Here is a 12,434-nt window from a genome sequence, read left to right as displayed (position 1 = left end):
TCCCTGTACTGTAGAGGGCACTACCAGACAGCAGTCAGTGCATACACTTCAGTAATACAGGTAAAGAGTAGTACAGAACATGTAATACCTCCCTGTACTGTAAAAGGCGCTACCAGACACCAGTCAGTGCATACACTTCAGTAATACAGGTAAAGAGTAGTACAGAATATGTAATACCTCCCTGTACTGTAGGGGCCGCTACCAGACACCAGTCAGTGCATACACTTTAGGAATACCGGTAAAGAGTACAGAACATGTAATACCTCCCTGTACTGTAGGGGGCGCTACCAGACACCAGTCAGTGCATACACTTTAGGAATACAGGGGTTTTACCAGTGAAATGTCCATTCTTCCAGCCATTGACAGATTCCATAGCATTGTATGTTGAGTCTGGTTTCAAGTTACAATGGTCCAGAAAAGACCATTGTATGTTGAAACTATTGTAAGTTGAGGGATCACTGTACACTGTACAAAAAAACACAAACATAAAATACTTGATTGGCAAATACAACATAAAATCTGTTTCATTTTTCGTCAGAGAAATGTAACGAGATATTTCTAAACACTTATGTAACTACAGGGGGTCTCAGGCGCCGGGGCCTAAGCCGGGAGGCAGCTTTGTCACAATGCCGGCTTTCCATTGGTCGGTCGGTGCTCTGCGTTGTCATCCATAACAGTCTTCCATCCCACCGAAAGATACGGATACAGGTTATTCACAAAGCCCCTCCAGAAACAAAAGGTCTATAGTGCATTGACCATTCATCAGGAGGGCAGGACGTAGGCACGGGTGAGCGCCAGGGAATCCCAGCATGGCGCCCGTTGTATAGTCTGTGTGCACACAAATCCGGGCAGGAGTGTCACCCATAGAAGTGTACAAGGCAAGACTCATGTCCATGTAACACATGAAGGATGCCGCAGACCCCCTGTATCAGTTCTGGTCCAGTAGGTGGGTGGGCTGTAAGGTTCCAGAGGGTCTCAGAACAGTGACTGCAATGCAGGATCTTATTTGGAGTCTTGAAGTTCCTTGGCTTTCTTCAAGATAGGAAGAACATCCCCATCTGAGAGGGGATAATCCTGGAGTCATGGAGAGAAACGTAAAGATAGATTGGTTGATAGATCAACTGGCTCCAGAAAGTTGAACAGATTTGAAAATGTCTTCTATAAAAAAAAAAAAAAAAAAATCTTAATCCTTCCAGTACTTATCAGCTGCTGAAGTTGAGTGGTTCTTTTGTCTGACCACAGTGCTCTCTGCTGACACCTGTCTGTCTGTCTCAAGAACTGTCCAGAGTAGGAGCAAATCACCATGCTCTGGACAGTTCCTGAGACAGACAGAGGTGTCGGCAGAGAGCACTGTTAGACTGCCAGACAGAAAACAACTCAACTTCAGCAGCTCATAATTATTGGAAGGATTAAGATTTTTTAATAGAAGTAATATTTATTTTTAATTTTTTTTATGAACTGGTGCCAGAAAGTATGAAACAGATTTTGTAAATGACTTCCATTAAAAAATCTTTATCCTTCCAGTACTTATTAGAAGCTGTATGCTACAGAGGAAATTCTTTGCTTTTTGAATTTCTTTTTTTCTCTTGTCCACAGTGTTCTCTGCTGACACCTCTGTCCATGTCAGGAACTGTCCAGAGTAGCATAGGTTTGTTATGAGGATTTTCTCCTGTTCTGGACAGTTCCTGATATGGGCATCAGGTGTCAGCGGAGAGCACTGTGGACAAGACAAAAAAGAAATTCAAAAGGAAAAGAATTTCCTCTGTAGCATACAGCTGCTAATAAATACTGGAAGGATAAAGATTTTTGAATAGAAGTAATTTACAAATCTGTTTAACTTTCTGGCACCAGTTGATTTTGAAAAAAACAATTTTTTTTTTACTGGAATACCCCTTTAAGGGGTGGACAAGGCCTATTTTTTATATAAATCCAAGTGAAATCCCCCACAAAAATTCTGTTGCAGCAGAGTCCCGTTGTTTTCAATGGGATTCTGCTGCACGATGCACAAGGCGGAATTTCCACAGCATAAACATCTGCCGTGGAAATTCCGATACCGGCCTCTGCAGAAAGAATTGACATGTCAATTCTTTCTGTGAAATCTGCTCGGAAATGCATTGCCGTCTATGGAGGCGGAACATTTCCGATCGGCCCTAGCGCCGGCATTTTCTGCCAGCACTCGCTATTTGTGGAATTTCAGAAATGCCGCTGCGTGAGCACAGTGTAAAGCTAAAGATGCTTGTATTTAAAACAAAACAATAAATCTATTGTATACTTTTTTATTCCGGCATGCCCTAGCAACACGTCAAAATATTTTTTTTTAAATTGGCAGGGGTCTCAGCGATCAGGAGATCAAGCTGGGAGAACTCCGCGCTCAGCGTGTTCTCTCTCCGCTCTGTGTCACGTAATCAAGACAAATTCTCAGTGTAAGTCTATGGAGCGTGTCTTGATCATGTGACACAGAGCAGGGAGAAGAGCGCGTGCGCACACGCCCTTCTCCCGGCTGGTTCTCCTGATCTAGCTTTTCCTAAGCAGGGTGCCTCCAGCTGTTGCCAAACTACAACTCCCAGCATGTTGGACTATATAGTAGTATACAGTATAGGTGAGTGTTTCCCAACCAGGGGTGCCTCCAGCTGTTGCAAAACTACAACTCCCAGCATGTTGGACTATATAGTAGTATATAATATAGGTCAGTGTTTCCTAACCATGGTGCCTCCAGCTGTTGCCAAACTAAAACTCCCAGCATGTTGGACTATATAGTAGTATATAATATAGGTCAGTGTTTCCTAACCAGGGTGCCTCCAGCTGTTGCCAAACTACAACTCCCAGCATGTTGGACTATATAGTAGTATACAGTATAGGTCAATGTTTCCCAACCAGGGGTGCCTCCAGCTGTTGCAAAACTACAACTCCCAACATGTTGGACTATATAGTAGTATATAGTGTAGGTCAATGTTTCCCAACCAGGGGTGCCTCCAGCTGTTGCAAATCTACAACTCCCAGTATGTTGGACTATATAGTAGTATATAGTATAGGTCAATGTTTCCCAACCAGGGGTGCCTCCAGCTGTTGCAAAACTACAACTCCCAGCATGTTGGACTATATAGTAGTATACAGTATAGGTGAGTGTTTCCCAACCAGGGGTGCCTCCAGCTGTTGCAAAACTACAACTCCCAGCATGTTGGACTATATAGTAATATACAGTATAGGCGAGTGTTTCCCAACCAGGGGTGCCTCCAGCTGTTGCCAAACTACAACTCCCAGTATGTTGGACTATATAGTAGTATATAGTATAGGTCAATGTTTCCCAACCAGGGGTGCCTCCAGCTGTTGCAAAACTTCAACTCCCAGCATGTTGGACTGTATAGTAGTATATAGTATAGGTCAGTGTTTCCCAACCAGGGGTGCCTCCAGCTGTTGCAAAACTACAACTCCCAGCATGTTGGACTATATAGTAGTATACAGTATAGGTGAGTGTTTCCCAACCAGGGGTGCCTCCAGCTGTTGCAAAACTACAACTCCCAGCATGTTGGACTATATAGTAATATACAGTATAGGCGAGTGTTTCCCAACCAGGGGTGCCTCCAGCTGTTGCAAAACTACAACTCCCAGCATGTTGGACTATATAGTAGTATACAGTATAAGTGAGTGTTTCCCAACCAGGAGTGCCTCCAGCTGTTGCCAAACTACAACTCCCAGCATGTTGGAGTATATAGTAGTATATAGTATAGGTCAGTGTTTCCCAACCAGGGGTGCCTCCAGCTGTTGCAAAACTACAACTCCCAGCATGTTGAACTATATAGTAGTATATAGTCTAGGTCAATGTTTCCCAACCAGGGGTGCCTCCAGCTGTTGCAAAACTACAACTCCCAGCATGCCCGGACAGCCAACGGCTGTTCGGGCATGCTGGGAGTTGTAGTTTTGCAACAGCTGGAGGCGCTCTGGTTGGGAAACACTGGTATAGTATATGGTGCAACATTCTAGTAGTTGGAGGATTGGTTGGATAAATACCGCCCATTGCATTGCCTGTATTTTTAATATAAAAATACCGGCAGAGTGGCCAAAATACCAGCTGTGCCCGTAAAATACTGGTCAGGTGGAAACCTTAGTCCCTATGTATAGGTTCCCCCCTCCTATGTGATTATCTTACCTGGAGCAGCCTCATATTTACTGTGAAGTCCCCTTCTAATAACTGGCCGCGAATTAATCTGTAATGGAAGTAAAAGGTTCAGATGAGATAAGGAGGGAGGCTAACTGCCAGAAGAGGAACTACAGGTCCCAGGCGAAACCTTTTCGGTGTATAGACAATGGTGGATGGTAATAACACCATATATCAGTCCTTACATCAGCATGGCACACGTGACCTTCAGGAGGAAGTCAAATCTGTTCTCATCTGCGAACAGCGAATCCCAGATCCGGATGACATCGGGCAGAACAAACTCCTGGGAGAGGAGAAGCGTCAGCCAGCGGAAGGCGAAGAACTGAGGCTTGATGTTCTGTTCTTGCTGAGAAAAGACAATCGGAGACATTAATTAAAGGGGTACTCCGGAGAAAAAAAATAATTATTTTTTAAAAATCAACTGGTGTCAGAAAGTTAAACAGATTTGTAAATGACTTTTTATTAAATCTATTAAAAAATCTTAATCCTTCCCGTACTTATTAGCAGCTGTATGCTACAGAGGAAATTCTTTTCCTTTTGAATTTCTTTTTTTTTTTTTTTTTTGTCTTGTCCACAGTGCTCTCTGCTGACACCTGATGTCCGTATCAGGAACTGTCCAGAGCAGGAGAAAATCCCCATAGCAAACCTATGCTGCTCTGGACAGTTCCTGACTCAGACAGAGGTGTCAGCAGAGAGCACTGTGGACAAGACAAAAAAGAAAGTCAAAAAGATAAGAATTTCCTCTGTGGCATATAGCTGCTAAAAAGTACTGGAAGGGTAAAGATTTTTTTTTTAATATAAGTCATTTACAAATTTGTTTAACTTTCTGGCACGAGTTGATTTACAAAATATATGTTTTCGACTGGAGTATCCAGGAAAAAACTTGAGATATATATATATATATATATATATATATATATATATATATATATATCTCTCAACAGGCTCCAGAAAGTTAAACAGATTTTGTAAATGACTTTTATTAAAAAATCTTAATCCTTTCAATACTTATGAGCCGCTGAAGTTGAGTTGTTCTTTTCTGTCTAAGTGCTCTCTGATAACACCTGCCTCGGGAACCGCCCAGTTTAGAAGCAAATCCCCATAGCAAACCTTTACTACTCTGTGCAGTTCCCGAGACAGGCAGTGATGTCAGCAGAGAGCACTGTTGCAAGACAGAAAACAACTCAACTTCAGCAGCTGATAATTATTGGAAGGATTAAGATTTTTTTTAATAGAAATCATTTACAAATCTGTTTAACTTTCTGGAACCAGTTGATATAAATGTACATTCCAACTACACCATCAAAATCTGTGTATATAATCAGTGCACCTACAGTGACTTCGAAGAATGTCCCCCAATAACCTTAGTGGACCCAGCACTGTGGTGTTAAAGGGGAACTCCGCCCCTAGACATCCTATCCAAAGGATAGGGGATAAGATGTCTGATAATGGGGGTCCCGCCGCTGGGACCCCCGCGATCTCTGTGCAGTACTCGGCGTTTGTTTAGAATGCCGGGTGGGGGTTGCGGGATCGTGATTTCATGCCACGCAACCGCAATGCAAGTCTATGGAAGGGGGCGCGGCGTTTTTTTTATATCAACTGGTGCCAAAAAGTTTAACAGATTTGTAAATGACTTCTATTAAAAAAAAATCTTAATCCTTCCAGTACTTATTAGCGACTGTATACTTCACAGGAAATTCTTTTTCTTTTTGGATTTCTTTTCTGCCACGACCACAGTGCTTTCTGTCTGATCACCTCTGTCCATGTCAGGAACTGTCCAGAGCAGCATAGGTTCACTCTGGGGATTTTGCTCCTGCTCTGGACAGTTCCTGACATGGACAGAGGTCTCAGCAGAGAGCACTGTGGTCGTGACAGAAAAGAAATCCAAAAAGAAAAAGAATTTCCTCTGTAGTATACAGCCGCTAACAAGTACTGGAAGGATTAAGATTTTTTTAATAGAAGTCATTTACAAATCTGTTTAACTTTCTGGCTCCAGTTGATTTAAAAAAAAGTTTTCCACCGGAGTACCCCTTTAACCTATTGCTAGGATGTAAAAAGGTGATTAAAATTGCTATACAGCCATCCTTTTGGCAGCTTTATAGCAGTCACGAGCATCCGAAAAACGCTTAATTGTGGGGTCAGTAGCAGTAGGTATGGGTGGGGTTTGCAATGAGACGGGGCTCCCACGCATATCCCTTTTAGGTCAGCATTGGGACCGATGTGTGTTTGACACAAGGGTCCTTAGCGCATGCCCCCGCCACCATATTTATGTGCGCCTGGCAAGTTCTCTGAGCCCGCGTAAGGCTAGAGGCAGAGATTGAGCGAGCTGCATTACATAGGCGCGCTGAACCAGTGGGCAGAGGAAGCAGGCGTTTGTTCAGAGCTCACCGATCAAAATAAAAATGGTACCGATTAAAACTTCAGATCACTGCGCAAAAATTAGCCCTCAAACCACCCTGTACGCGGAAAAATAAAAAAGTTATAGGGGTCAGAAGGTGACAATTTTAAATGTATAAATTTTCCTGCATGTAGTTATGATTTTTTCCAGAAGTGCGACGAAATCAAACCTATATAAGTAGGGGATCATTTTAACCGTACGGAGCTACTGAATAAAGAGAAGGTGTCATTTTTACCGAAAAATGTTCTGCGTAGAAACGGAAGCCCCCAAAATTTAGAAAATGGTGTCTTTTCTTTAATTTTGTCGCACAATGATTTTTTTTCCGTTTCGCCTAAAATTTTTGTGTAAAATGACTGATGTCATTACAAAGTAGAATTGGTGGCGCAAAAAATAAGCCCTCATATGGATTTTTAGGTGCAAAATTGAAAGGGTTATGATTTTTAAAAGGTAAGGAGGAAAAAACGAAAGTGTTAAAACAGAAAAATGCTTGGCCCTTAAGGGGTTAAATAGGTTGATGAGAGGGTAAGGATTTGCTATGATTTTAGTTCCCTGGAGTACCCCTTTCACGGGGTTGTCTAAAAGGGGACTCTGCATTAAAAGAGTAGCTGACTCTGCCTCTGTTCGAGAGAACCCGCTACATGCATTAGCCCAGTGTTTCCCAAACAGGGTGCCTCCAGCTGTTGCAAAACAAACTCCCAGCATGCCCGGACAGTTGAAGGCCGATGCTGGAAGTCAAAAAGGGATTGTCCCCCAGCAAGTGTTTTATGACCTATCAATAAGAATAAATAATTCACCTCTAAGAAGAGCAGTTTCAAGAGCATCGATTACTCTACATACTGAAACGGGGACTTTGCCGGTATGGTGCGGGGTGCAAACCTATACCCCAGCATTCTTCTACTTGTGCGTCAACCCTGAAGCCTTCAAGGTGTCGCTTTTACTTTAAAGGAGAATTCCAGCCAAATTAACTATCCACAAGATAGGGGATAAATAGCTGATCGAGGGGGAGTCCGTCTGCTGGGGCCATCATTGTTGGGACCATCGGTGCTTCCATAAACATGAATGGAGCACACGCTCCTCACTGAGAGAGATCGCTGGGGGGGGGGGTCCAGTCCAGCGGTCGGACCCCCGCAATCTCTCTCAGTGAGGAGCACATGTCATCTATCGGCACGCGCTCCATTCATTTCTATGGGAGCGATGATGATGCCAGAGTGCTGTACTCGAGTCTTTTCGGCACTCCCATAGAAACAAATGGAGTGCATGCTGTCTACTGCATGCTCTCCTGACCCCGTTCCAGAGAACGCGGGGAGTCTCCCCCCCCCCCCCCCCCCCCCCCCCCATGATCAGCTACTTATCCCCTATCTTGTGGATAGGGAATAAGTCCATTTATGCTGGAGTTCTCCTTTAACCCATCAGCTCAGGACTGGTTGATGAAAACCTCTCTGCGGCCTACTCACCAGCCTGAGGTAAAGCTCCTCATCCTCTTCCTTAAGCGTGGAGTAAACGCGCTCCATCTTTGCGGTTATTCCACACTGGGAGTCATCTAGACTTTTGATGAAATTGTCCCGGATCTCAGCCATCAGATTAGTAAAGCAGAAGAAGGTGTCAGCTTCGGCATGCTCTAGTTATGGGGGGACATAAAGTCAAGCATTACACGGTGACCTCGGTTAGGCGGACCCTCCAACCCAGAAGCCTAATCATAGGGCGCCCATTGGTACAACCTCACCTCTCCAGGCACTGTTAGGGTTCGTGGCGAATGTGTAATAGATGGGTCCGACTATTTCATTCATGCCTTGCACGTAGGCTATGCCAGGATTCAGCTTGGCGTAAATGAATAGGATTCTCTCTACCACCTCCCAATGTGCCTCACAGCCGCTGGGCAGAGGTTCTATATCGCTCAGGGAATGCGAAGCTGAGGCTTTTAAAGGAGAACTCACCTGGGGACAAAAAGAGAAGGTATGTGCACTGTCTGGGTGGAAATCACCAAGCTTCTGAATAGCATGTCTCTCTAGGGGTTGGCACTGCCAAGGCAACTGCTGAACTGAAGAGGGTTGTCCAGAAACAGAAAAATGAAACAGCACCACTCTTGTCCACAGGTTGTGTCTGGTACTGCAGAGCTACAATGCTTAAAGGGGTACTCCACTGCTCAGCGTTTGGAACAAACTGTTCCGAATGCTGGAGCTGGCAGCCGGGGCGTGACGTCAAGTGGTGGGGCTATGATGTCACGCCCCGCCCCCTCAATGCAATTCTACGGGAGGGGGCGTGACAGCCGTCACGCCCCCTCCCATAGACTTGCATTGAGAGGGCGAGGCATGACATCATGAGGGGGCAAGGCTATGACATCACAAGCTCCTGGCGCCGGCTCTAAGCATTCAGGGTGTGACGTCATAAGGGGTGGGGCTATGGTGTCATGCCCCGCCCCCTCAATGCAATTCTGTGGGAGGGGGCGTGACAGCCGCCACTCCCCCTCCCATAGACTTGCATTGAGAGGGCGAGGCATGACATCATGAGAGGGCGGGGCTATGACATTACAAGCTCCTGGCGCTGGCTCTAAGCATTCGGGGCGTGACGTCATAAGGGGTGGGGCTATGGTGTCATGCCCCGCCCCCTCAATGCAATTCTATGGGAGGGGGTGTGACAGCCGTCACTCCCCCTCCCATAGACTTGCATTGAGAGGGCAAGGCATGACTTCATGAGGGGGCGGGGCTATGCCGTCACAAGCTACTGGCTTTTGTTCCAAACAATGAGCAGCCGAGTACCCCTTTAACGCAGCCCATGGACTAGGGTGGCACTGTTAATGATCCTGGACAACCTCTTTAAAAGGTAGTAACTTGCTAATGACCAATCCTCAGGACAGGTCACCAATACCAGATTGTTGGGGTACCAACACCCAGCACCCCCTGCCGACCTGTCTGCTGATTACAAGAGTCACAGTGTCCACAAAAGAGACGGAAGCAGACTCCATGCTGGGCTACTGCAGCTTAGCTTTTTTTATTTCAGTGAGAGCAGAGTTGCAGTAACCCAGCATGGCCACTAAACAATGTACGGCGCTGTCTGCTTCTTGCTCTTTGTATGCCACAACTGACGCCAGACTGATCTGCAGAGGTGCCGGGTGTCACCGATATGATACAAATGGCCTATCCTGAGGTCAGGTCATCAATATTAAATGGGTACTGTCAGATCCAAAAAACATTTTAGATGTTGTACATCTCAGCAAAACATTAACCTTCCTAATACACTTCATAAAAAATGTTTTATTTTTTTGTTGTTTGTTTTTTATAGAAATCATTGCTTATAAAAAAAAAAAAAACACCCCATACTAGCCAGAACATAATCCTGTCTGGCTGCAGCATCATCTTTGACCCAGCTGGAGCACAGGCAGGGACAAAGTCCAGGAAGTGAGGGCGGGACTAGCACTCCTCTGTGCTCACTCCGGTCCTATCAGACTGCAGCAAGAAAACAGGGAGAAGGGGGTTACAGAGCAGCCTGCAGTGACTGGATGAAGAGACTCAGCACAGCACAGCAGACTCAGGGAGAGAGCTATAGTGAGGACATGCCCCTCCAAAGCACAGAATGACAAAGCAAATGAGCAACAGATATACAGAATTTCTTTACAAATGCCTACACGCACAGGATTAGGTACTGAGTAACATATACAGTTTACTTTTTTTTGTGGGATATGACAGGTACGCTTTAAAGAGGTGGTCCAGTGAAATACAACCTATCCTGTGGATAGGGGATAAGTGTCTGATCGCAGAGTCTCCGACCTCTGTGACCCCGTACGAACTCATGAACGGGACCCAGATGTCCGAGAAGAGCACATGCCGCAGATAGGCACAAGCTCCATTCATTCTCCAAGGTGCTGTACTCCGGCATCTCCGGCGCTTCCATAAAACTGAATGAAGTGCATGCCGTTTGCAGTAGGGCTGGGCAGTATGGCCAAATATGTGTATTGCGGTATTTTTGTAACTTATGGTGGTTCCACGGTATATAACGGTATTCCCCCCTCCCCCAAAATAATTATTAGCCCAACGCTGCACTGTCCCATCGGGGTACTTCTCACCCGCAAGCACTGCCCTCCTCGTCCTCCTGTTTATTGCGGCCGCCGGCGTTGACACTCTCTAAACTGTGCGGTATCCCTATGCCCGGGCTGTAAAAGATTAACATAATAAAACTAACGCATGTTCCGACGTCAGCCTTACGCTGGGGACGTGAATGTCGGAGAGCTGTCAGCCTATCACCGGCCGCAGTGATGTTCCGCCTCGCTGCGGCCGGTGATAGGCTGACAGCTCTCCGCAGGCTCCTTACATGACAGTGGGCTCAGCCTATCACCGGCCGAGGCGGAACATTGCTGCTGCCGGTGATAGGTTGACAGCTCTCCGACGTTCCATTCCCTGGGAAGCTGGTCCGGACCGACGGGGAAGGTGAGTTAAAGTTTATTTTGTTTACCTTTTGCAGCCCGCGCATAGGGATACAGTATAGAACAGTGGTTTGCAATCTGCGGACCTCCAGATGTTGCGAAACTACAACTCCCAGCATGCCCGGACAGCCAACGGCTGTCCGGGCATGCTGGGAGTTGTAGTTTTGCAACATCTGGAGGTTGGAGACCACTGGTATAGAGTGTCAGCGCCGGCGGCCGCAACAAACAGGAGGGCCAGGAGGGCAGCGCTTGCGGGTGACATATGTGAGTAGTAGCGCTGGGCTGATAACTAATTGGGGGAACAGCGCTCGCGGGTCACATATGATTAGTTCCCCAATGGGAACAGCGCAGCACTGGGCTGATAATTCATTCATTCACGAGGGGGAGGGGCCAAACCGGTATTGCGGTATGGGTTAAAATCCATATCGTGCAGCACAAATATTTCGGTATTCGGTACGAACCTGTATACCGCCCAGCCCTAGTCTGCAGCACACTCTTCTCTCAGAGAGCTGGAGTCCCATAGAGGAGAAACTAGGGGGTCCCAGAGGTGGCGGCCCTCCACAATCAGACACTTGATAGGGAATAAGTTGTATTTTACCGCACCAAACCCTTTAAAGTATGGAAATCCCCTTTATAAGGAAAACTCAAAGTACGAACCATGGAATGCAGACAGGTATGTATACGTTGCGACTTCACCCAAGACGAGTACATATTTACACGCAAACAGACTGGTCCTGACAGACCACAATCCTTCCTTACATTGGTGAGGCCACTCCTGTTCCTTGCTACAGTCTGAGACTTAAGTGTGGTCTGTTCTACCCGCTTCCTCAGCGTCTCGTACTCGTTCTCTGGATCCATGATCAGCTGACAGGGGTAATCCGTAGGGTTCAGGAAAAATGAGAAGTCAGGACACAGCCTCCTGGAATACAAGATAAATAGAATTCAATGGGCACTGTCCGAATTAAAAACTTTTTATATGTCGTACATCTTGGCTAAACGTTAAAGGAGAACAGCGGCATCATTCTATTTAAGTCAGGTGGTGCCCGGGCCGCAAAAACCTTATAAAACAAACTTTGACTCATCTTCCTACTTTCCCCCGTTGCAGAGATATCGGCGTCCCGTTTCTCCGGTGCTGCTGGCCTCTGGTTTCTCAGGCTCGAAACATCACAGTGCAGGCAGCGTATCGCAGGCCGCAGCGACGTCCCTCCACGGCCGGTGATAGGCTGAGTGCACTGTCATGTCAGCAGCTCAGGCCCCGCCTTCTCTCTGCTGCCCGGGCTCCTTACATGACAGTGCGCTCAGCCTATCACCAGCCGAGGCGGGACATCGCTACAGCCGGCGATACGCTGCCTGCACTGTGATGTTTCCAGCCTGAGAAACCAGAAGCCAGCAGCACCGGAGAAACGAGACGCCGATATTTCCGCAACGTGGGAACGTAGGAAGATTAGTTAAAGTTAGCTTTT

At 46.3% G+C, this 12,434-nt stretch overlaps 1 protein-coding gene across 2 annotated transcripts in view; it reads right to left on the bottom strand.

Moving 5' to 3' along the window:
- Positions 1 to 506: 506 nt before the first annotated feature.
- The window catches only part of TBC1D13 (TBC1 domain family member 13), a 39,536-nt gene continuing 27,608 nt past the window's right edge, over positions 507 to 12,434 (bottom strand). For both annotated transcript variants that reach the window (XM_056538832.1, XM_056538833.1), the window contains exons 7-12: positions 11,731 to 11,890; positions 8,278 to 8,488; positions 8,009 to 8,172; positions 4,342 to 4,502; positions 4,148 to 4,205; positions 507 to 1,074 (exon numbers count right to left, since the gene is read on the bottom strand). In XM_056538832.1, coding sequence (XP_056394807.1) covers positions 1,003 to 1,074; positions 4,148 to 4,205; positions 4,342 to 4,502; positions 8,009 to 8,172; positions 8,278 to 8,488; positions 11,731 to 11,890 — 826 coding nt within the window. In that variant the 3' untranslated portion in view covers positions 507 to 1,002. The remainder of the gene's footprint in view (positions 1,075 to 4,147; positions 4,206 to 4,341; positions 4,503 to 8,008; positions 8,173 to 8,277; positions 8,489 to 11,730; positions 11,891 to 12,434) is intronic.

Source organism: Hyla sarda, chromosome 9 (genome assembly GCF_029499605.1).
Source record: "Hyla sarda isolate aHylSar1 chromosome 9, aHylSar1.hap1, whole genome shotgun sequence".
NCBI lineage: Eukaryota > Metazoa > Chordata > Amphibia > Anura > Hylidae > Hyla > Hyla sarda.
This window is presented reverse-complemented; position numbering and strand designations above follow the sequence as displayed.